Source organism: Acanthochromis polyacanthus, chromosome 12 (assembly GCF_021347895.1).
Source record: "Acanthochromis polyacanthus isolate Apoly-LR-REF ecotype Palm Island chromosome 12, KAUST_Apoly_ChrSc, whole genome shotgun sequence".
Taxonomy (NCBI): Eukaryota; Metazoa; Chordata; class Actinopteri; family Pomacentridae; genus Acanthochromis; species Acanthochromis polyacanthus.
The window spans coordinates 4,074,527-4,092,931 of NC_067124.1; the positions used below are offsets into that span (position 1 = coordinate 4,074,527).

The 18,405-nt window shown below is 42.9% G+C and overlaps 1 protein-coding gene across 5 annotated transcripts in view; it reads left to right on the forward strand.

The window, feature by feature from the left end:
• Positions 1-18,405, forward strand: part of LOC110954774 (low-density lipoprotein receptor class A domain-containing protein 4) — a 284,512-nt gene that overhangs the window by 258,971 nt on the left and 7,136 nt on the right. For all 5 annotated transcript variants that reach the window (XM_051956436.1, XM_022199457.2, XM_051956437.1 and 2 more), the window contains 2 exons: positions 12,006-12,160; positions 13,844-13,894. In XM_051956436.1, the coding sequence (XP_051812396.1) occupies positions 12,006-12,160; positions 13,844-13,894 (206 nt within the window). The remainder of the gene's footprint in view (positions 1-12,005; positions 12,161-13,843; positions 13,895-18,405) is intronic.

An 18,405-nucleotide genomic window follows, 5' to 3' on the forward strand; every position in this document is an offset into this window, starting at 1 on the left:
CATCATATCAATGTCACTACTGTACATCTGGCTGCCTGTTTGCCACTTTGTCCTTGGTTTCTACGCTTCTGTTTTCCGAGTCCTATGAGTCAATACCCTCCTCCCCCCATGACTGTCACTACAGCCTACTGCCATGTGTCTGTCTCCTCCAACTGTTGCTGATAAGGATGATGAGGACACGTATGTTAATGCTCAGGCTATAAGAACCCGCCGTTGCCAGTCGCTGTCAAAGCTCTGGTCTTTGGTTAGAATAGGTTATTACACAACTCCTGCACCCTCCTGATCTGCTCCTGGTTATTATAGTATGCCAGTGAACACTGTCTGGAGCCTCCCCACCACCATCCTCCCTGCAGTACCTTTTGCTGTCATCACAGTGTTTCCATCATTTATTGCTGTGATCCTTTTTCTTGCAGTTGTGGGGGTTTGTGTCAGGGCTGTTGTTGCATGTTCAGACCGATCACATTAACTGTCTTTCTTTGGTCATTTGTTAATAACATGCCAGACATCAGCATGCTCCGAAACAGTAGAACAGACTCCCCACTGTTCTTTAAAGTTGTAGTTATTATCACCATCTTCTACCACCGAGACGAGCAGAGATTTGTTCTCAAGTGGCAGGTGGACAGCTACTACCTCTCCTAGCAGTTCACTGACTGCGTCTTCCTGTCGACACACCAAAGTGCCCTTTCGCAAGACACTAAACTGTAAGTTGCTACTGAAGGCCAGTGAGCACTTGGCATGGTAACCCCAACTGTATTTGGTGTATGAGTGTAAGTAAATAGAATAGGAGGCAAAAGATTCCAGATCCACTGCTTTCTCAACCGTTGGTCTCCACAGTGTGACCGTGTTACAGATTTATCTCCCCACACACGAGTTGCACATAACACACACACACACACACACACACACACACACACACACACACACACACACACACACACACACACACACACACAACACACAGACATATAGGCCTTTCTGGTCAAACCTTGTTGAAGCTTTGAGCAACATGCGACAGCACACTGAGCTCTGATCAGAAATGTCTCGCTATCCCCCAACACACCCCCTCACACACTGACCCCGGTCAACACCCTGCACACATACACACATTTGCACACACTCACTTTAACCCTGACCCTACAGTCTGGTTCAATCACTCAGAGAGAGTGGAGTCAGTCTGGCTTTATGGCAGAGGGGGTGGGGAGTGGGAGGTGGGGGTGTCTAGACGCTATCCTGTCTGTCTGGCTCTGATAATGTACACACAGAGACACACACCTGAGAGACTGCAGGCCGGCTCTGACTGCAGGCGAGTGTGTCTGTGCATGTGAAGTGACATCTCACCGTGCAGAGGAATTCTTTTACACTGCCCTCTTCTCTGCTTTACTGCTGTTCATGAATTTTACAGCGCTGGAATATTGATGATATTAGACTATATTGTAATATTCATGATATGTTATCACAGAGCCCTGCGTTTTTCCTATCTTTGTTCATGTTATATTCATGCAGATGGAGATGATATGGCTACGGTAGTCCTTTTCAAGAGCCAAAGTGGAGATTTATTGCCTGCTCAGCATCGGGTCTCATCATTATGGCCGACATCAGCAATAATCAAACTTAGTCTCAGTTCAAGGAAAATGTGGAAAAGACATTTAGCTGTGACACAATGTAAGATATTCATGTAATGTACGGACACAGAAAGCCGCTGACCTGACGGTAGGACGCAGAAGGTAAGAACTTGACTGACTTAAACCCCATGTGTGTTACCTTTACATTCAACTAGCAGCGCTAAAAGCAAGTCCCTGGTGAGCTTTTACAATTTTTAACAGCATTTACCACAACTTTGACAGCATTTCCACAATGCCTCTGTCCATCTGAATTTAAGAATATAATGTATATTGCAACTTATTTCCCAAGTAGCCGCTCTCTTGTGTATTACACAGAAAGACGTTATGTACATGACAAATCAGAAGAAAACGGAGCAAATAACGTCCACCTGTATCCTATCTCTGTTTGAATTAGGAAATTAACTTCAAATAAGGTCTATAATGACTCTGCAAAGAACTTCCAAAGTTATTTCTCCAAATGTTGTTTAAGTATCTTCTGGGAAATCCTGGTTTTCTTACATTCTGGGTCCTCCTTTTGTTGTTTTACTCATGAATTCTTCAAGCAATAGTAGCATTTTGCTCACGAAGAAGAATTCCAACAGTACCAGTGAGTCAAACAGGCTTTAAACAAACCCTCAGGTTATTTGGAATAGAAATGAATATCAGCAATAAAACAGTCACAGATCAACTTCCTGGTTCCTGCAGCACTTGCTGGAGCCATGCATGCACTTTTCTCACTCACTGAAAGATTATTAACCACATTTCTAGTGAGCTCACTCTTCAGTTTCACCTCCACATAAAACGGTTTAGATAATCCTACCTAGCTTGTTTACCACCTGTCTGATTGCCTGACCACTTGGGCATTACAAGAATCACCTGATTTGTAACAAACCAAACAATCCTGATCGTGTCGTGATTCCAGTTTTCAAGTTCCCAGTTCTGTGAGAGCTACCTCTAGCCATGCACAAGTCGGAGGCTTCCTGCTTTGTAATCCCATTTAGTCTCTGTGGTGCAGCACAGACAGGCTGTCTGATTCCCCTGTGCAGTGTGAGCGAGAGAAGAAGGGATGGATAGACGGAGAGAAAGCGAGAGGAGGGCGAATAGAGAAAAGAGACAGAGCTGTAATTGTTTGTTCTCTTGTTGCCCTGAGTCCCCATAGCATGTCTGGCACCTATCTCTCTCTCTCTCTTCCTGTCTGTGCCTCCATCTCTCACTCTTTTTGCATCTCTCTCCTTTTCCGAGACACTCATTATAATCCCTCCTCCTTTATCAGTTTCTTCCTTTTTCCTCTTTTCCCTCTTCCTCACTGTCTCCATCTCTTTCCTGACTCAAAGATACCTGTCTAATAAGGCTTAGTACAGACACACATACATATACAAATGCACATGCACACACATAAACAGGCCCCCTCTCCTCAGGGTTAAACAGCACTAAACTAGTTCATTTATTTCCATGGAGAGACTGACTGACTGTAGTAGAGGAGGAGGGGGGTTGTAACTAGGCTGATACCTACTACATGCTGTGTCACACACAGACACACTTATATTGTGGTCGACTGTTGTTGCCAGGCTGATACCAGCCGTCTAGACGTTATAGTGCACATCTCCCAAGGGAGGTAGAGGTGTGTGTCTGTGTGTGTGTGCGTGCGTGTGTGTGTGTGCCTCATTTCCCCATCTCTTCCAACTCTTTTTGTTCCTTCATTACTGAACTCTCTCTCCTTACCTCTAACTGAGCCAGTCTTTTTAAATGTGCGTGCGCGTGCAGTACTCGCTTCCTCTCCCTCCTTGTCTGCTTCTATCCCTCTCTTTGCCAGTGTGTGCGTATGTGTGTACATGTGTGTGCATACGTGTTTGTGTGTGTGTGTGTGTGCCAGCCAGGTCGCTGCCATGGCGCCCCAGCAGCTCCGGGCCTTGTTGATCACGGCACCGTGCCCAAGGGTTACCATAGCAACGGCAGTGGCAGCAGACAGGGCTGTGTGCGTCTGTGTGTGTCGAAGGAGGACTGTGTGTGTGTGTGTGTGTGTGTGTGTGTGTGTGTGTGTGTGTGTGTGTGTGTGTGTGTGTGTGTGTGTGTGTGTGTGTGTGTGTGTGTGTGTGTGTGTGTGTGTGTGGGCCCAGTGTGGTGGGCAGCAGGCTGTGAACTCAGCAGGCCTCTATCTGGGCAGCAGGAGAAGGACGAGCAAGTTGGAGCAAAGAAAGCGTCCTTTATTTTGGTCTTTCTGTCTCTCTCTGTACTTAACACGTATATTTTAATGCAGGTTTATAGTTTATGAATACACTCACTTCTCAGCTAGACAAGAAATCCCGTAAGCAGTGTACACTGTGACTTGGGGACCAGCAGCACCTGGAGCACTTCTGCTACCAGTCATGTGGGAATTGGTGCAGCATTTCACAGTCAAGTGCAGTTTGGATTGCCAGGTGCATACTGTGAGAATGCAAAAAAAAAAAATCACGACTGAGATCTGGAGTGCAGCAGGAAACGGGAAATGACTATAGAGGAAACAAGCCAGCTGCAGGGTTTTGATGAGCTTAGCCTGTGCTAGGTAAAGCAAAAGAAACACCTCACTTGTTGCCTCCACTTTCTGCCAAGCTTTTAGTTTTTCCAGTCATTTAGACAAAGATTCCAGTGTCTTCTCCATCTGTTTTCTGCTGTCCTGTCATCTCCCAGAGCTGCACCCGGTCAGGCGGCATTTTCCTGCAGATTCCATAAACTGCTGCTTTCAGCTCTGGGGCTGTGTGCTGCTTGACTGCAGGGAAAGAATTCATGACAGATGAAGCTCAGTCTCTCTTCTGTCTGTGAGAGAAGGCATTTCTTTGGTGGTGGGAGCAGCTCTATGTCTCTGAATTAGCAAGCAGCTAGCGAGCCGTTCCTGCATGCTCAGGCTCTACTGTCAGCACACATCCACTCTCAAACCTGAATCACAGAATACATTCTCATGGTTTTGGACAAAAGACTGCTCCTTTGTGCAAACTTAACCAGCCAGGCCCAGTTTTCTCACGGAAGCGTCTAAGGTCATCCGAGCTCAAACGTTAAGTTTATTGAGCAATAACAATGTTAGAGGCCCCAGCTGAGTGTGTGCAGTCTCTATAGATAGCCATTAGCCTGATTTTCATTTCAGGGCCGAACAGGGTAAGATTGTATGCCCTCATTAGTCATAGAAGTGAGTTTCCCCCAGCGTTAACTGCTCCTTGTTGCCAGCAAGAATGAATCTGCAGTAGATATACAGTGTTAGTTTGTCCAAGTTATGGAGAGCTCTGCATTGAAACAGACTACTGCTGAGCCAGTGTATGATGCTGAGGCAGACTGATATGTCTGGATGGTCTGATATTTTTAATGGGTACGGCTTGCATATTTCAATGCACAGAACACTTCCTAGTATTGATGCACAAAGCCAAAACAGCTTGTATTCAGGCCTTTGACCTATGTGTGCTTCAGCTTGTGAAGCCATGTATCCATATTACTTTCACTTTCTCCGTAAGTGCTGTCTATCCACGCAGGCAGCATTGGTTTTATTGTGAAAGAAAAGACATTTAAAAGTGTGTGTCCTGGTTACACTGGATAATTTACGGATCCTCTTGTCAGCACTTTTCAGAGGAAGTATTTCTTTGGGGGAATAAAGTTAATTGACCCTTGAAGGTGCAGATAATTCATCACTGCAAAACTTCCATGTCAGAGTGTGCCTTCAGACAGGGTTGTGCTCTGATAGTGGCTGCTGTTGTCTGCTGTGCTTCTGATAGCTTCTTTTCATTGGCAGGTCAGCTGAACTGTCTGACCTCCCATTGGCCTCCCCCTCCTCTCTCTCTCTCTCACCTACAGACACACATGAAGGTCAAAGGGCTGTCATTGGGTCGATGTGTGTGTGTGTGTGTGCACTCTCTCCATGCTGTTTACTCTCTCGTTTAGTGTTTGGCTCTTTGAATTGGGGCATGCTACTGCTGTAGCTGCTGTTTCTCTCTGATAGGTCCAAGTATCACACCTCAGTACAGACGTGTGTCTGTAGCACAGAGTATTTTAAATTGACAGGTAAGAAAAACCAGTATGTGAAGTGCCCTGGTTATATGTCATTCTTTCTCTCTTTCCTTATTTCCTGTCTCACCTCTTTGCTGTTGATGATAAACATAAAAGTTTTTTTAAAAGTATCCTAATCTTCAAGGTGCTGTTTTTAAACCTGCCGTTACAACTGAGAAGTTGTATCAGAAAAAGTACATGAATGAATGCGCCGATCAACAGAAAATTGTTGGAAAAAATTTTGATAAGTGGTTCAGGTTTCAGCTTCTTAGATGGAAGAATTTGCACATTCTCTTTGTTAGATATTGTAGGAAAGTGAATATCTGGAGATTTTGCTCTTCAAACCAAAGAAAACATTTGAAGATGCCACCTGTGGCTGTGCAAAAACTAGCTTTTTGTGGCTGAATTTCTTTACTTCTCATACACCAAAAGATGAATTTGAAAATCAGAAAAGTAGTTGTTGTTTGCAACTATGTTGACACTAATATTTTATAGTAAGTGTAAAGTGTGTTAGCAACATTGCTCAAAAATAGACTAACGGATTTGGATGAAATTTTCAGGGAAAGTGATTAGATTGTGGCGGTGATGCAGCTTATAGTCTGGATCCACGGATTTGTTGAAGATTTCTGTAGCATTACGAGATAACAGCACAGTGTCACTGGCCACATTTACAAGAGTCTTTAATTCCTTTTTAATTCGGAATTAAAGTTGATTCCACTTTATAATCTCCTTGTAAACACTTAATTCCGAATGAAAAAGTTCTTTCCGAATAAACTTAATTCTGAATAAACTAATTCCTGTGTACGTTCTGTTCATTATACAGTTAATTCCGCTTTAGTTAATTCCGGTCATTCTGCGCATGTTTGGCTCGTCACGTAGCGATGGTGTAGCGACGTACACGTTCTGCGACCTTACTGGCGCGAGCACATTCTTCTCCTTCTCAAGTGACGCAACAGAAGTAGTACACCATTGTCGAGTTGCTGCTTCAATAAACAATAAAAAGCAAAGCGAAAAGTGTGCTTATTAGTTGTTCCTCCATGTTGTTGGGGAAAAGAAATGCCGCTGCAAATGGAGTTTGTTTTCTTCCGGTAAACAGGGATACGTCACGTCCACTCCCTGTCCAATCAGAATCCTTTCCAGCGCCCAAGCATTAAAGCGGGATTAAGGAAGAGGAATAAACGTGCGGTCCATGTAGAGCACAAAACTTTAATTCTGAATGAGTTAATTCCAAATTAATAATTCCAAATTAAAAAACTTTATTCCATCGATAATCATCGATGGAGCCTTGGTGGAGTACTGCGCTCTGGGGGCTTTTCTTGTTCTGTTATTTGGACGTGATGAGGGTCCATGTTTGCACCCTTTAGTTAACTACAGCATAGTTCACTTTGGTGGAAAAAAAGTCTTCTGTCTTCAAACTTGGAAATTGTGTTTACAAGTATAATCAATAAATGGAACTAAACAAACATATCCTATGTCCAGACAGATGTTTGAAGGACTTGGAGTATAGCACGGTCACTTTCACATGATTTAAATAAACTCGACAGCCTCTCTCTCGACAGCAGTAGAAACGACGGGACGGCTGGCTGGCAATGCAAATGATTCAGCCTGCTGAAGGAATAAGGGTGCTGCAGACGCCGGGCTGATATTGTTTTGACAAGTGGATTACTGTTGTAATAACATCAGACTGGTGCTGGTAATGCAGACTGCCAGCACACACTGTTCTCTGGCCTGTGAGGGAGCCCGAGCTGAACACTGTGTTCTGGAGCCTCTGAACTTGGGTGGATACTGGGGTTCAGGCAGGACAGGCCTCTCCTCTTCCTTGCCTCTTCCCTCTCTTATTTAATTCCACCTCCTCCTCCTCCTCCTCCTCCTCCTCCCCACCACTTCCTTCCTCCCTTCTCAACTCCTCCACTGGCTTCCTTCCTCCCTGACGTTCAGAGGAGAGGTCATTAACTGCAGCCGCTGTGCTTTTTTTTGCTTGAACTGTAAAAACATGAACTCGTGCTGTAAAAACATCCATGCCTGTAATTCAGAAGTGCGCCGGCTTTGAGTCTGATTTGTGCGGCTTTTACAACAGCAGAAGGCAGAGTATGTGATATTTATCCAGCCAGCTTACAGAAGGACCTGGTTGATTTGGTTTCCCAGAATGCCGTTCTCTGAATGAGAGCCTCCCTCAGTCCCCTGCCTGTGGCTGCTGTGGTGAGCACACAGGCCCAGGCTGGTAGAGACCAAAGCTCCTCAATCAAACCGGCAGCCTGGCAACAAAACTTCTTTCCAACACATTTTCTCTGTACGTAGAGGTCAGAGGTTCCCACACTGGGAACAGAGACGCCTTTAGAGCGTGACTTTTCTCATATATTTGCTTTATATCTGTTCTATCTCTTTGGGTGTGTGGATCTCAGTGTTTGGTTTGTCTTTGAATATCTCAACTATTTGATGGACTGCCATGAAATATTATACATACCTTCTTTGTCCCCAGAAGACAGATGCTAATGACTTAACAACTTAGTGACTTTGAAGTGTCTTGACAGCAGTTGGATGGATTTGCTATGAAATTTGGCACAGACGTTCATGGTCCCCTGAGGGTGAATCGGGCTAAATTTGGTCATCACCTGATGTTTCAACTTGCAAGGCCTGCAGGTGAAGATTTCCAGACATGCATTAGCATAGTCTAAATTTAAAGTTTTTTTAGAATAGCACCAGGTACCATCTTTGTCCAGGAAACTTTGTCTTTTTGTTGTTGTTGTTTTAACTTTTGCTAGCTCATATAGCTATGCAGCCATGTATGAAAATCAGCTTGATAGTTATATCTGGAGCAGTAAATGTTGTGTGCACTGGTTCTAACTGACTAACAAGAGGTCATGACTTTGCACTGCTTGACTATGAAGGTTTACAACCCAAACACATTGGAGACCAATGATACAGAGGGTCTAAAGAAACCAGGTGTGAGAGAATATGGTGGTTTGCTGAATTTCTGAAACAAGCATTCACTGTCACAGCTTTTCAAAACATTTCACGATTTTGAGTGTGGTTTATGACATTACCAGGGGTCCTTTAGCACGGTTTCTTTTCTTCGTCTTCACTCTCGGCAATCCTACCTGTTCCACATCACTATAGGTGACTCATGTTGTGACAAAGAACTTAATAACTCTGTTTCAAATGTCTAGTGTGAGGAGCTAGTTGAGCCATCACTTCCCCTTAGATGTTAACTGTGAGACTGAGTATCCTGGTTTACTTGTTTTAAAGAATGGTTTAGTGAAGTATTTTTGTGTATTTTGCTTGCTTATACTAATAAATTCATTCACATGGTGAGTTTCTGTCAGCTCACCACTTCATTTGCCGCCTTTCATTTCAATAAGGCAAAGTTGAGTCTGTCGTTGGTTTCCAGTAAGTCATTCCTCCACTCTCTGGTGGTTAACGTCGGTTGGTTTTACTGGCTTAGGTTTCGTTCCTTCACAGCGTTTCCCCCCCCCCCTCCTTCCCTGTGGTTTGTGCAAGTTGGCCTTGTTCCTCTGAGTCCTACCCCGCCCGTCCCCTGTGGCTGCTGTGGTGCAGCACAGGCAGGTTTGGGTGGGTTTACGTTTCAGCTCAGGCTCGACTATAACCCACTCTAATGCAGACGAATAAGCCAGGGAGGATTACTGAGGCTGGGAAGACTGGGATAGGTCAGGTTTAACTGGGCTGCTTCCATTTTTGGTCTTCTTCTTCCGTGTTTTCACATTTTTAGTAAGAATTGTCAAGCTCTTATATGATTGAATTTTTTCCATAGCTTCTGGTTTTTGGATTTTCACACTGCTTTCTCCTATTCTTCTGATCCCATCATTGCTATTTCAAAAGCTGCCCAGCTGGATTGTGGGTAATGCACTCCAGAAATTGCACAGAGCTTGACTTTGTAGCCAAAGTGTTGACCAGAATTGTGGCATTGTGGCTCAAATAGCTGAGTATACATTGTGTCATTGTTCTTACGGAGCTGTGCGTACACACAAGGACACAAACTGTACAACCACGCACACTCAGAAAGTGAAATGAACTTCTAGCAGTGAGTAAGGGAGTGAGTCAGAGGTCAGACTGGGTGCCAAGCCCAGACAAGGTCAAGACTTCTGCTCAGAACAAACAGACAACACACAACAAAGGAGTGTCAGACTGCAGACAGGGAGGCAAGCAGGCATGGGATGGAGAGAGAGCGAGGAAGGAGGGAAAAGCAGTGTAAGTGGGAGACAATGAATAATAAGAAACATGGAAAGCATGATGGGTGAGGGAAGAATGTAAGACGAGAGTGATGAAAGAAGAAGGAAGAGTTGGGAGAAAACAAGAAGAGATTTGTGGGAGCGTGACGTGAAGATGGAGGGATGGAGTTAGAGGAAAGATGGAGAACAGTGATGGGGGGCAAGTGGAGATACAGGCAGGGTTTAAAGAGAAGGAGTGGAAGGAAAATGAAAATAACGAAACAATGAACAAGAGGCAGATGTGACTGTGGAGCAGCGATCATTGTGTCTCCCAGTGGTGCCCTGATCTGGGAGGTCATCCCAGATCAGTTCTCTGTGTGTGTGTGTGTGTGTGTGTGTGTGTGTGTGTGTGTGTGTGTGTGTGTGTGTGTGTGTGTGTGTGTGTGTGTGTGTGTGTGTGTGTGTCACAGAACCACATTCAACATCTCCACAAAGACGCCAGTGTATGCTGGGACAGACTTGCCTGCCTCAACACTCATCTTTTTCTGTGATTTGAAGCTTTCCTTTGTAGGATGCTCAGGCAGACACACAGGCATCGGTGTACTGTATAAGCCACACACTCACTGTGACACGCTGGCTTAGGGTTTGGCTTGTGCTGCCCCCTGCTGGTAAAAATACATTAGAACAGTCAGTCAGTAAAGAGCGCAGTCAGAGATTCTATATAGCTCCTTAAAAGTCAGTAAAGTCTCTCACCAGCCGGTCCATTTATTAGATGATCTAGAGCTTTTAATCATATCACATCATCTTCATCAGTAGTTAGAGTTTGGCCAGTTATCCTGAGACTATACATTTCTTTGTTAAATAGGCCTTTTTCACAGCTGAGATTTGACATGTAGGAAGAACACAGGTGTTAGTAATAACATCAACAGTGTTGTGTTTATGTAAGCCATGACTGACAAGCTCTCAGGATTTCACAAGAACAGTTCCAGTGTGAATTCTGGGTTCCTAAAACTGTAGCAGCTAAGTGGAATTCAGCCATTGTTCATTTTAGAGCAGCAGTGAAATAGATTCATCTTTTTAGTGGCATGTAAATGAAATGTAGGGATGCAGGCAGCTGTTTCAGGCATTAACTGACATTTGAAGACATTTTATTTGTTTCTGGGAAATTAGAATGTAAAGTGTTCACTTTTTTGTGACATTTCATTGACAAACTCAATCATCTAATCAAGAAAATTATCAGCAAATGAATTGCTAATGGAAATCGTCATTGGTTCCATCTCTGTGCACTTCCATTTTTTAGGCATGTACATTTCCTACTGTCACCGGACCTCATGTCTTCTGTTGCAAAAGGAGGATGGACTTAAAGTGTGTTGTGGTTGTGAGTAGCACATTAAGATTAAGAAAAGAGGAAGGATGAGGAAAACACATACACACATCAAACACGCTATTAAGAATGCATGTTCAAGTCAAAGCCATCCTATATTAAAGCTCTGCAGTAATTCTAAGTGTACAAAGCCTCTGCATATTCAGCTGCTGTTGTTGTCATTGTCAGAAAAGTGAAAACTGGACTTGATGTTAATTATTCACGTCGTTGCAGATGGTGATGGTGTACAAAGCTGCAGTATATTTTACCCTCCTCATGCATGTTAGCAGGATGGAAATGTATTAATTTAAGTTTAAATATGTCGTTCTTGCTAAAGGATTGTAATGTTACTAGTTGAAATCGACATCTTAAAAGTGTTTTCTTTAAAAAAAGCTTCTGTATGTTTTATATGCTGCACACTAAAGTGAATACTGTAAGGAAAGTCAGTGTTATTTTTAGCCACATCACAGAGGCAATTATTTCATTAATAAAACTGCAGCAACTTTCATTTTCAGTTGAAGACATTTTTAAGCATGTATGCCAAAGTTTGCAAGTTTTAACTTCTTTGCTGCCATTATTTGTCTTCTGTGGAATAAAGTGAATATCTGAAAGGGTTAGCTTGTGGTCTGGGAAACTGAAATAAAATGATTTTTTTCATGTTTCATGAATTTTGTAAACCGAGTGATTCATTTACACAACAATCTACAAATGAATCGATAATGACAATAACTATGGACAAGCTCACGTCTGACCTTTCTGTCTCACAGTGTAGGCTTTCTGGAACTGTGTTTATTGTGTGATTTGAACCCGTATCCCTCCTAAATGTTTGATGCTAATCCTCCTCTCTCCTTCCATGTGTTTGTGCAGCTGAACTGGAGTTTGTTCAGATTGTCATCATCATCGTGGTGATGACAGTGATGGTGGTGGTGATCATCTGCCTGCTCAACCACTACAAGCTCTCCACCTGGTCCTTCATAACAAGGCAGAGCCAGGCCCGCAGGCACGACCATGCCCTACAGCAGGTCAGCAAGACTGTGTGTGTCTGTATCTGTGTGTCTGTGTGCAAGAGACAAAAAGAGACTGCTGGTATTGGGTTGTGTTTAGTCGCTCTGGCAGCACTGTTCTCCCAGCATCCATGCCAGTAACATTTTTGATCTAAACTGATAGGGAGTGAAATGCTGTGTGTGTGTGTGTGTGTGTGTGTGTGTGTGTGTGTGTGTGTGTGTGTGTGTGTGTGTGTGTGTGTGTGTGTGTGTGTGTGTGTGTGTGTGTGTGTGTGTGTGTGTGTGTGTGTGTGTGTGTGTGTGTGTGTGTGTGTGTGTGTGTTCATCTGTTGTCACTGAATGTCCCTGCCTAGTCATTGTGACAGTACATTTCTTCATTTCTGAAGCAGGACAAACATAGCTTACCAGTATGTTCCCAGTAAAGCTGCACTGAGCTAAATGAATCCTTTTATCCCAGTCGGAGTTTCTGTCCCAGTTTCACTGAGGTAACAGCTTTGCTTCAGTCTGTTAGGTGAACTTGCTGAATTGGTTTCTTCAGAGCCAGACTCTGTCAGGCCTTGATGTTTAATTCACTACAGCGCTGTCTAGACAGCAGCGGCTCTGCCCCCATACTGACATGTCGACACTCTGGGACAAACACACACACACACACACACACACACACACACACACACACACACACACACACACACACACACACACACACACACACACAGTTGCTGGTACGCACATTGCAAAATTACATCCTCTGAAATAGGCTCAGGTACAGAATGTGATGCATAATTATCTTCAGCTGCGACACCAGCATCTGAAATGATTCTGCCTTGGTTGTTTTATTGCAGATTATTTACATTTAGCTACTAATGGTCATCTTCCCTTTTTTGCATTTCTCTCAGCACTATGTACTCCGCACTGTCCAATCAAAGCAGAAATTATGCAGAGAAGCAGACACAAAGTAGAAAATGCCAGAAATGCAACATCAGAGAGAAACAAGTGGAGAAAGCCCTGTAGCAGAGATAGAGCTATTTGTAAGACCAGTCAGTGGCCTTTGCCCTGAAAGACACATAAAAACAGGATTTATGCATGTTTGTCCTCCTTTTCATGTCTCTTTTTTTCAACTAAACATTGTTGACTGTGCTGGATGAGAAAAGATCCTCAAGTCAAATGTAGACCAAGGGAAACTGCAATTATTTGATAGTTGTGTTTCTTTGTTGTAGCTTTAATCCTGCCTATTTTTAAGACAGGAGCTGTCTGCTTTTGTTGTCCTCGCTCCCAAACAGGGCAGGATTTTGGTTTTGAAGCCATCAGGCGTTTCTCTGCGCTGCTGTTTCATCTTTCGTGTCCTCATTAAGTTGTTACTTTTTGGGTGTTTTTTCACCTCGCTTCATCTTTTTTCAAGGAAAAAGAATTTTCATCAGCTTTAATGGTTCTACATCAAAATCCATTCCAGACATAGCAAACAACAAAGCAATAATGATTTTAGATTACTAAACTGATCAGCAGCCGTAAGTCTGTCATGCGTGAGGTGCATGTTAAACATAAATATACACTAGCATATTATGTTTATTAGTGACTTTACTGCATGAAAATGCCACTAAAACTCAAACATGGGCCTATTTCAAGTTTCAGACAGGTGCGTACCAGTCTGGGAACATTTTAAATCTGAGCCTCCTTCTTTGTTTTGTCTGTCTCGGTGTGTAGGATGGGTGTCTGTGGCCTTCAGACAGTGGCTCTCGACAAGGTGCCTCAGAGGTAAGACTACCGCCACACTGACCCCTGTTACACCCACAGCCAAGCCTTGTTCACTGTGAGGATCATGGGTGTGCTATAGGAGCTGGATGACAGACTCAAAGACGGCTGTGTCCTTATCCAGTCCCTTTAATGCATTTCCAGGGCACAGACCGGGCGTTGCTGTGTCTGTACTGAATACAGTACATCCAACCATTAGATTCAGCCAGTTACTGAATCTAATGGTTGGATGTACTGAATGACTTCTCTGCTCTGTCAGGCCTCTGCAGACAGGTCCTTTTCTAGCATGTAGCCACTAAGCAGCTAACTGAGTTACTGCAGCCAGCTTATTGCTCTCTAAATCATTTTCTGCGACAGCTTGAGTTTTCCTCACTTTGTTTTTGAGCTCATCATCTGCAACAGCTCTAACTCTTGGCTGTTTGATGTATTTTCTCCCTGCCTTATTTCTTCAGAAGCTATTAACTGGTTTTCTCTTGTCATGAATTTGTTTTTGCCATCCTGTTAGAGGACCCTTTGGAAACTTCTGCAGATTAATCTGTGCTAAACTAGACACTGTCAGGGCTGATGAATTCTGAAATACTCTATAAACAGACATAAGAACGCTTGCTGGCCTGGTGACATTGATGTTTCTTGGGACTCCTTAAATTCAAAAACATTATTTGACCTTACAGTGGTCACCAAATATAGCCACACTACTGTTCTTAGTTAAGCACTGAACTCAAACACTGCACAAAAAGTCAACTAGGGCTCTACAGTACGATCTAAACCTTAGGTCAAGACAAACTGACACACTTGCTGCATCTCAGTCATAATTATTGTAGCAAATTGTTCCTTTCTTGTGCTTCCCAGTTATTTCATGTTTTACCAGAACAAGCACAGTGTGAACAGCTGTAGCTTCAGAACTTCTGAATTGGACCCATTTGGTCAGGCGGCACAGTGCTGCTCAAACTGAAAATCATAGTTTTTAACACTCAGAATTAAGAGCTACACTTTTCTCCTGTGGTTCTCAGGGACACTGCTTTAATAGTGATCAAATATTTATTAGCAGCACAGGGGATGGATACATGACCGTATTTATAGTGTTGACCCCACACTCCTATGATCTGTTATGTTAACTGCTTTACTGAAAAAATTTTAAAAATGCAATAATACTGTCAAATAATTACTAGAGACAATGACAGTGTGAGATGACTTTTGGCATTTCCTATTACTAGAGCTGCCACCAAACAAAGATTTTTCTCGTTTACTAGTAGTCATTAATTGAAACCATTAGTCAACTTGTCTTGGCACATTTATGATATATGTTTTTTCTGGAAATATATTTTTTGGGCTGCATCAGACATGATTTGTGTTCCAGGACTGAGACGGAGCATCATAAGTAAGCTAACATGGTTAGCACTCTGCTACATTACACAGAAATACGAAACCACAGCTAATAATGAGTCTTTAAAATATAATCACAAGCATTGTTCACAAAGTGAGCCACAGCAAACTGGAAAAATCAGTAGACTCTAATGATTCTGAACGCGTCTGAAAAATCAGGAAGGATTCTGAACATTTTGTTATTCAGGCTGATCATCTAGTTCACCTCGAGTCCCACCCAGTTTATTCCTGTCCTAGGACTTCTGACAAAACCCTGAGTTTGCCACCATGTTTACTCACTGAAATTATTCCACATTTCATATTTTCTGCCCAACATATGTAACTACAACCAATGACTGCAGGGACCAGCTGTGTAAATAATATTGTCTGAGTAATTTTCCCTTTGTTTTCCTGTGACCTGCCAATCAGACAACTAACGCTCCCCTCATCAACTCATGTCTGGTTGACTATTCAGGGCAACCCTACTTATAATGACCAATGTTACCAATAGTTCATAGATTTCGTCCATGTTTATATTAGTGGCTTCACCAAATAAGCTCCAAATTGTGATGTTTTGTGCCATAAATCATGCTCTTGGTGCTCTCAAGCAGTCCAGCTGTATTCCTGTCAAGTCAGACTTGGTCTCTGTTGCCTTATTTCTGTGTTGTAGAAATGATTCAAACTCTGTAGAATGTGAAAATTACTGAACGGTGGTAATTAATATGCATTAAACAGTTAGACATTCAGAAGCAGTGCAGGAAAAAGTAAAGTCTGTAATAAGACAACTTAAAGGAATCAAACAGTGAAAAGAGATCTGAACCAACCGAGACGTCTCTTTTGTCTAATCTACATGCTTTACTTCTGCTATAAAAGACATCTCTGTCTCCTCTCAGCTCTTTTTTGCTGTCATTGTTGGCTTATTTAGCAGGACTCGACCTTCAATAATTGTTCTGTGGTTACAGGAATACAGTCAGGGCACAAAGATCCTGACATTTGCATTTTGGTTGCTTGTAAATATTTGATCATCCAGGAATTGGAGCTGTTGCACTGGGTGCGGCTGGCACAATACTCCAAACGAAATCAGAACTGGCGTGTTCTCAAAGACGTGTGAATTCAGAACTGCAAACAAACGCCAGCATACTCACTGTGACCGGTGATCTGTTTATTTAATGACGTCCATGACAGATGGAGGAGCTTACAAGTCGCAGTGGGAAAAGACGCTCTGGGAGAACAGGGAGTTCAAAGAACACTGAAAACTGCAACCAATCACATGTTAGCACTGTAAAGTTGCATATCTTCATATATTCAGGCTGTGTGAGAAGTTGAGGCTGGCCAGTCGGACATACTGTGGCATTCTGTAGAAACAAAAGTGCTCGTTTGCACCAAAGCAACACATCAAATTTGCTTTCATCTGGCGTGCGCTGCCAGTTAAAAGCCTCATGTGTAAACATAAGTAACGGAGAAGAAGAGAGAGAGGGGTGATGTTTGGATGTAGAGAGGAAAGACTGAAAGAAAGAGTAAAAACAGTGTCAGCGTCAGAGCACCTACAGAGACCCGCAAAACAGGAGAAGGCCGTGGAGACACAAACGCAGAGGGAGATGCAGCCAGTGAGTGTGGGTGGCTGATAGATGCAGGGATGGGGTGTGTGTGTGTGTGTGTGTGTGTGTGTGTGTGTGTGTGTGTGTGTGTGTGTGTGTGTGTGTGTGTGTAGGGGAGGGGGTGTGGATGGTTTTTGGTGCGTCATTAATCAGCAACACCTCCCATGACACTGTCTAGACAGCCGTCTGAGAGCTGCCCTGCTCTGCTGCTCTGCTCCCTCTATCAGCTACACACCTTTCTCCCCCCCCCCGTCTGTCTATCTCTACACTTTCTCTCTCTCTCTCTGTTCTCTTCCTTTATGTCTCCAGCTCTCTGTTTCTCTCCTTGCTCTCTTTATCTCCATGGCTCTTTCTTCTCCTTCTCCTTTCTCTCTCCTTATCTCAGTAGCCTTTCTTTTTAATCCTTTCACTTCCACTCTTTCTCTCCCTCTGTCTCTCCATTTCAATTGCCCTGATCCTCTACTCCCTCCCCCCCAGGTTTTCTTTCCCAGTCTGTTCTCTCCATCCAGACTGCCTTGTCAGTGGGGGTTGACTATTAGAGCCACAGTCACTAATTGAAATGGTTTCCCTCTGATAATGACTCGCCACAGTAGAAATGTGTGCACTTGGATAGAAATGTGAGAAATGAAGAAATGGATCATGCCGTCACAGTCTGAAGAGTTAATTGAGGTGAAGATCTCTGACAAAAGCTGGTGGATGAACCGATGTGTTGGATGTTGTTCTGTTTTAGTGGGGGATCTTTTCTTCCTTTCACTGTGATTACTCTTTAGTGTATGTACGAGCTAACTGGTGACACACTGGTGTTTGTTTCTGCTGTAACAGGACAATCACTCACTGGACTGAGTTCAGTTATACTGCATCAAAGTGCATTTTCAAAGCAGCTAGCAGTAACACAAGAACTGTGGCATACTTAGTTACACTCAGCATATTCCACTCTACATACTGTATACTGATGAGATGCTCGACACTTAAGTAATAATCTTTTTACTTTTGTAATCAACGTGTATAGTAAAAGTTTGAGTTTTCATTCTGTGGCCACGAAAGAACACGAGGCCACAAGTTTTTACATGTTCTTAAATCATGGGAAATGTACAGGACAAGGGATTAACCGCTGAGCTACTGATGGACTATTTACTGAATATGTTGTGATTTATGGTTGCACAAGGTAATTTTTACTATGTTTAATTTTTTAAATAACTAAACGATCAAACATTTATTCAATCACCATAAAATTAATAATCATCATTACAATCACTTAGAGAGACAAAGCCAAACATTTTCTGGTTGGAGCCACGTTGCTAATTACATATTTTTGAGTTTTGGATTGTCGATCAGACAAAAGAAGCAATTTATCATTGTTGTTTTTGAAGTAGTGGTACTTTTTAGTTTCAGCATTTCATTTAAGAGGAACTGCCAAAGGAAAGGATCAAAATTAATGGTTTCATCAATTTTCTAATTAAAGGAGATAAAATTAGTGTTGAATTTTTTTAGTACATATATAAAACAGTAAAACAAAAACTCAGTGTCGTTATTTTGTGTCATTTTGCATGCAGC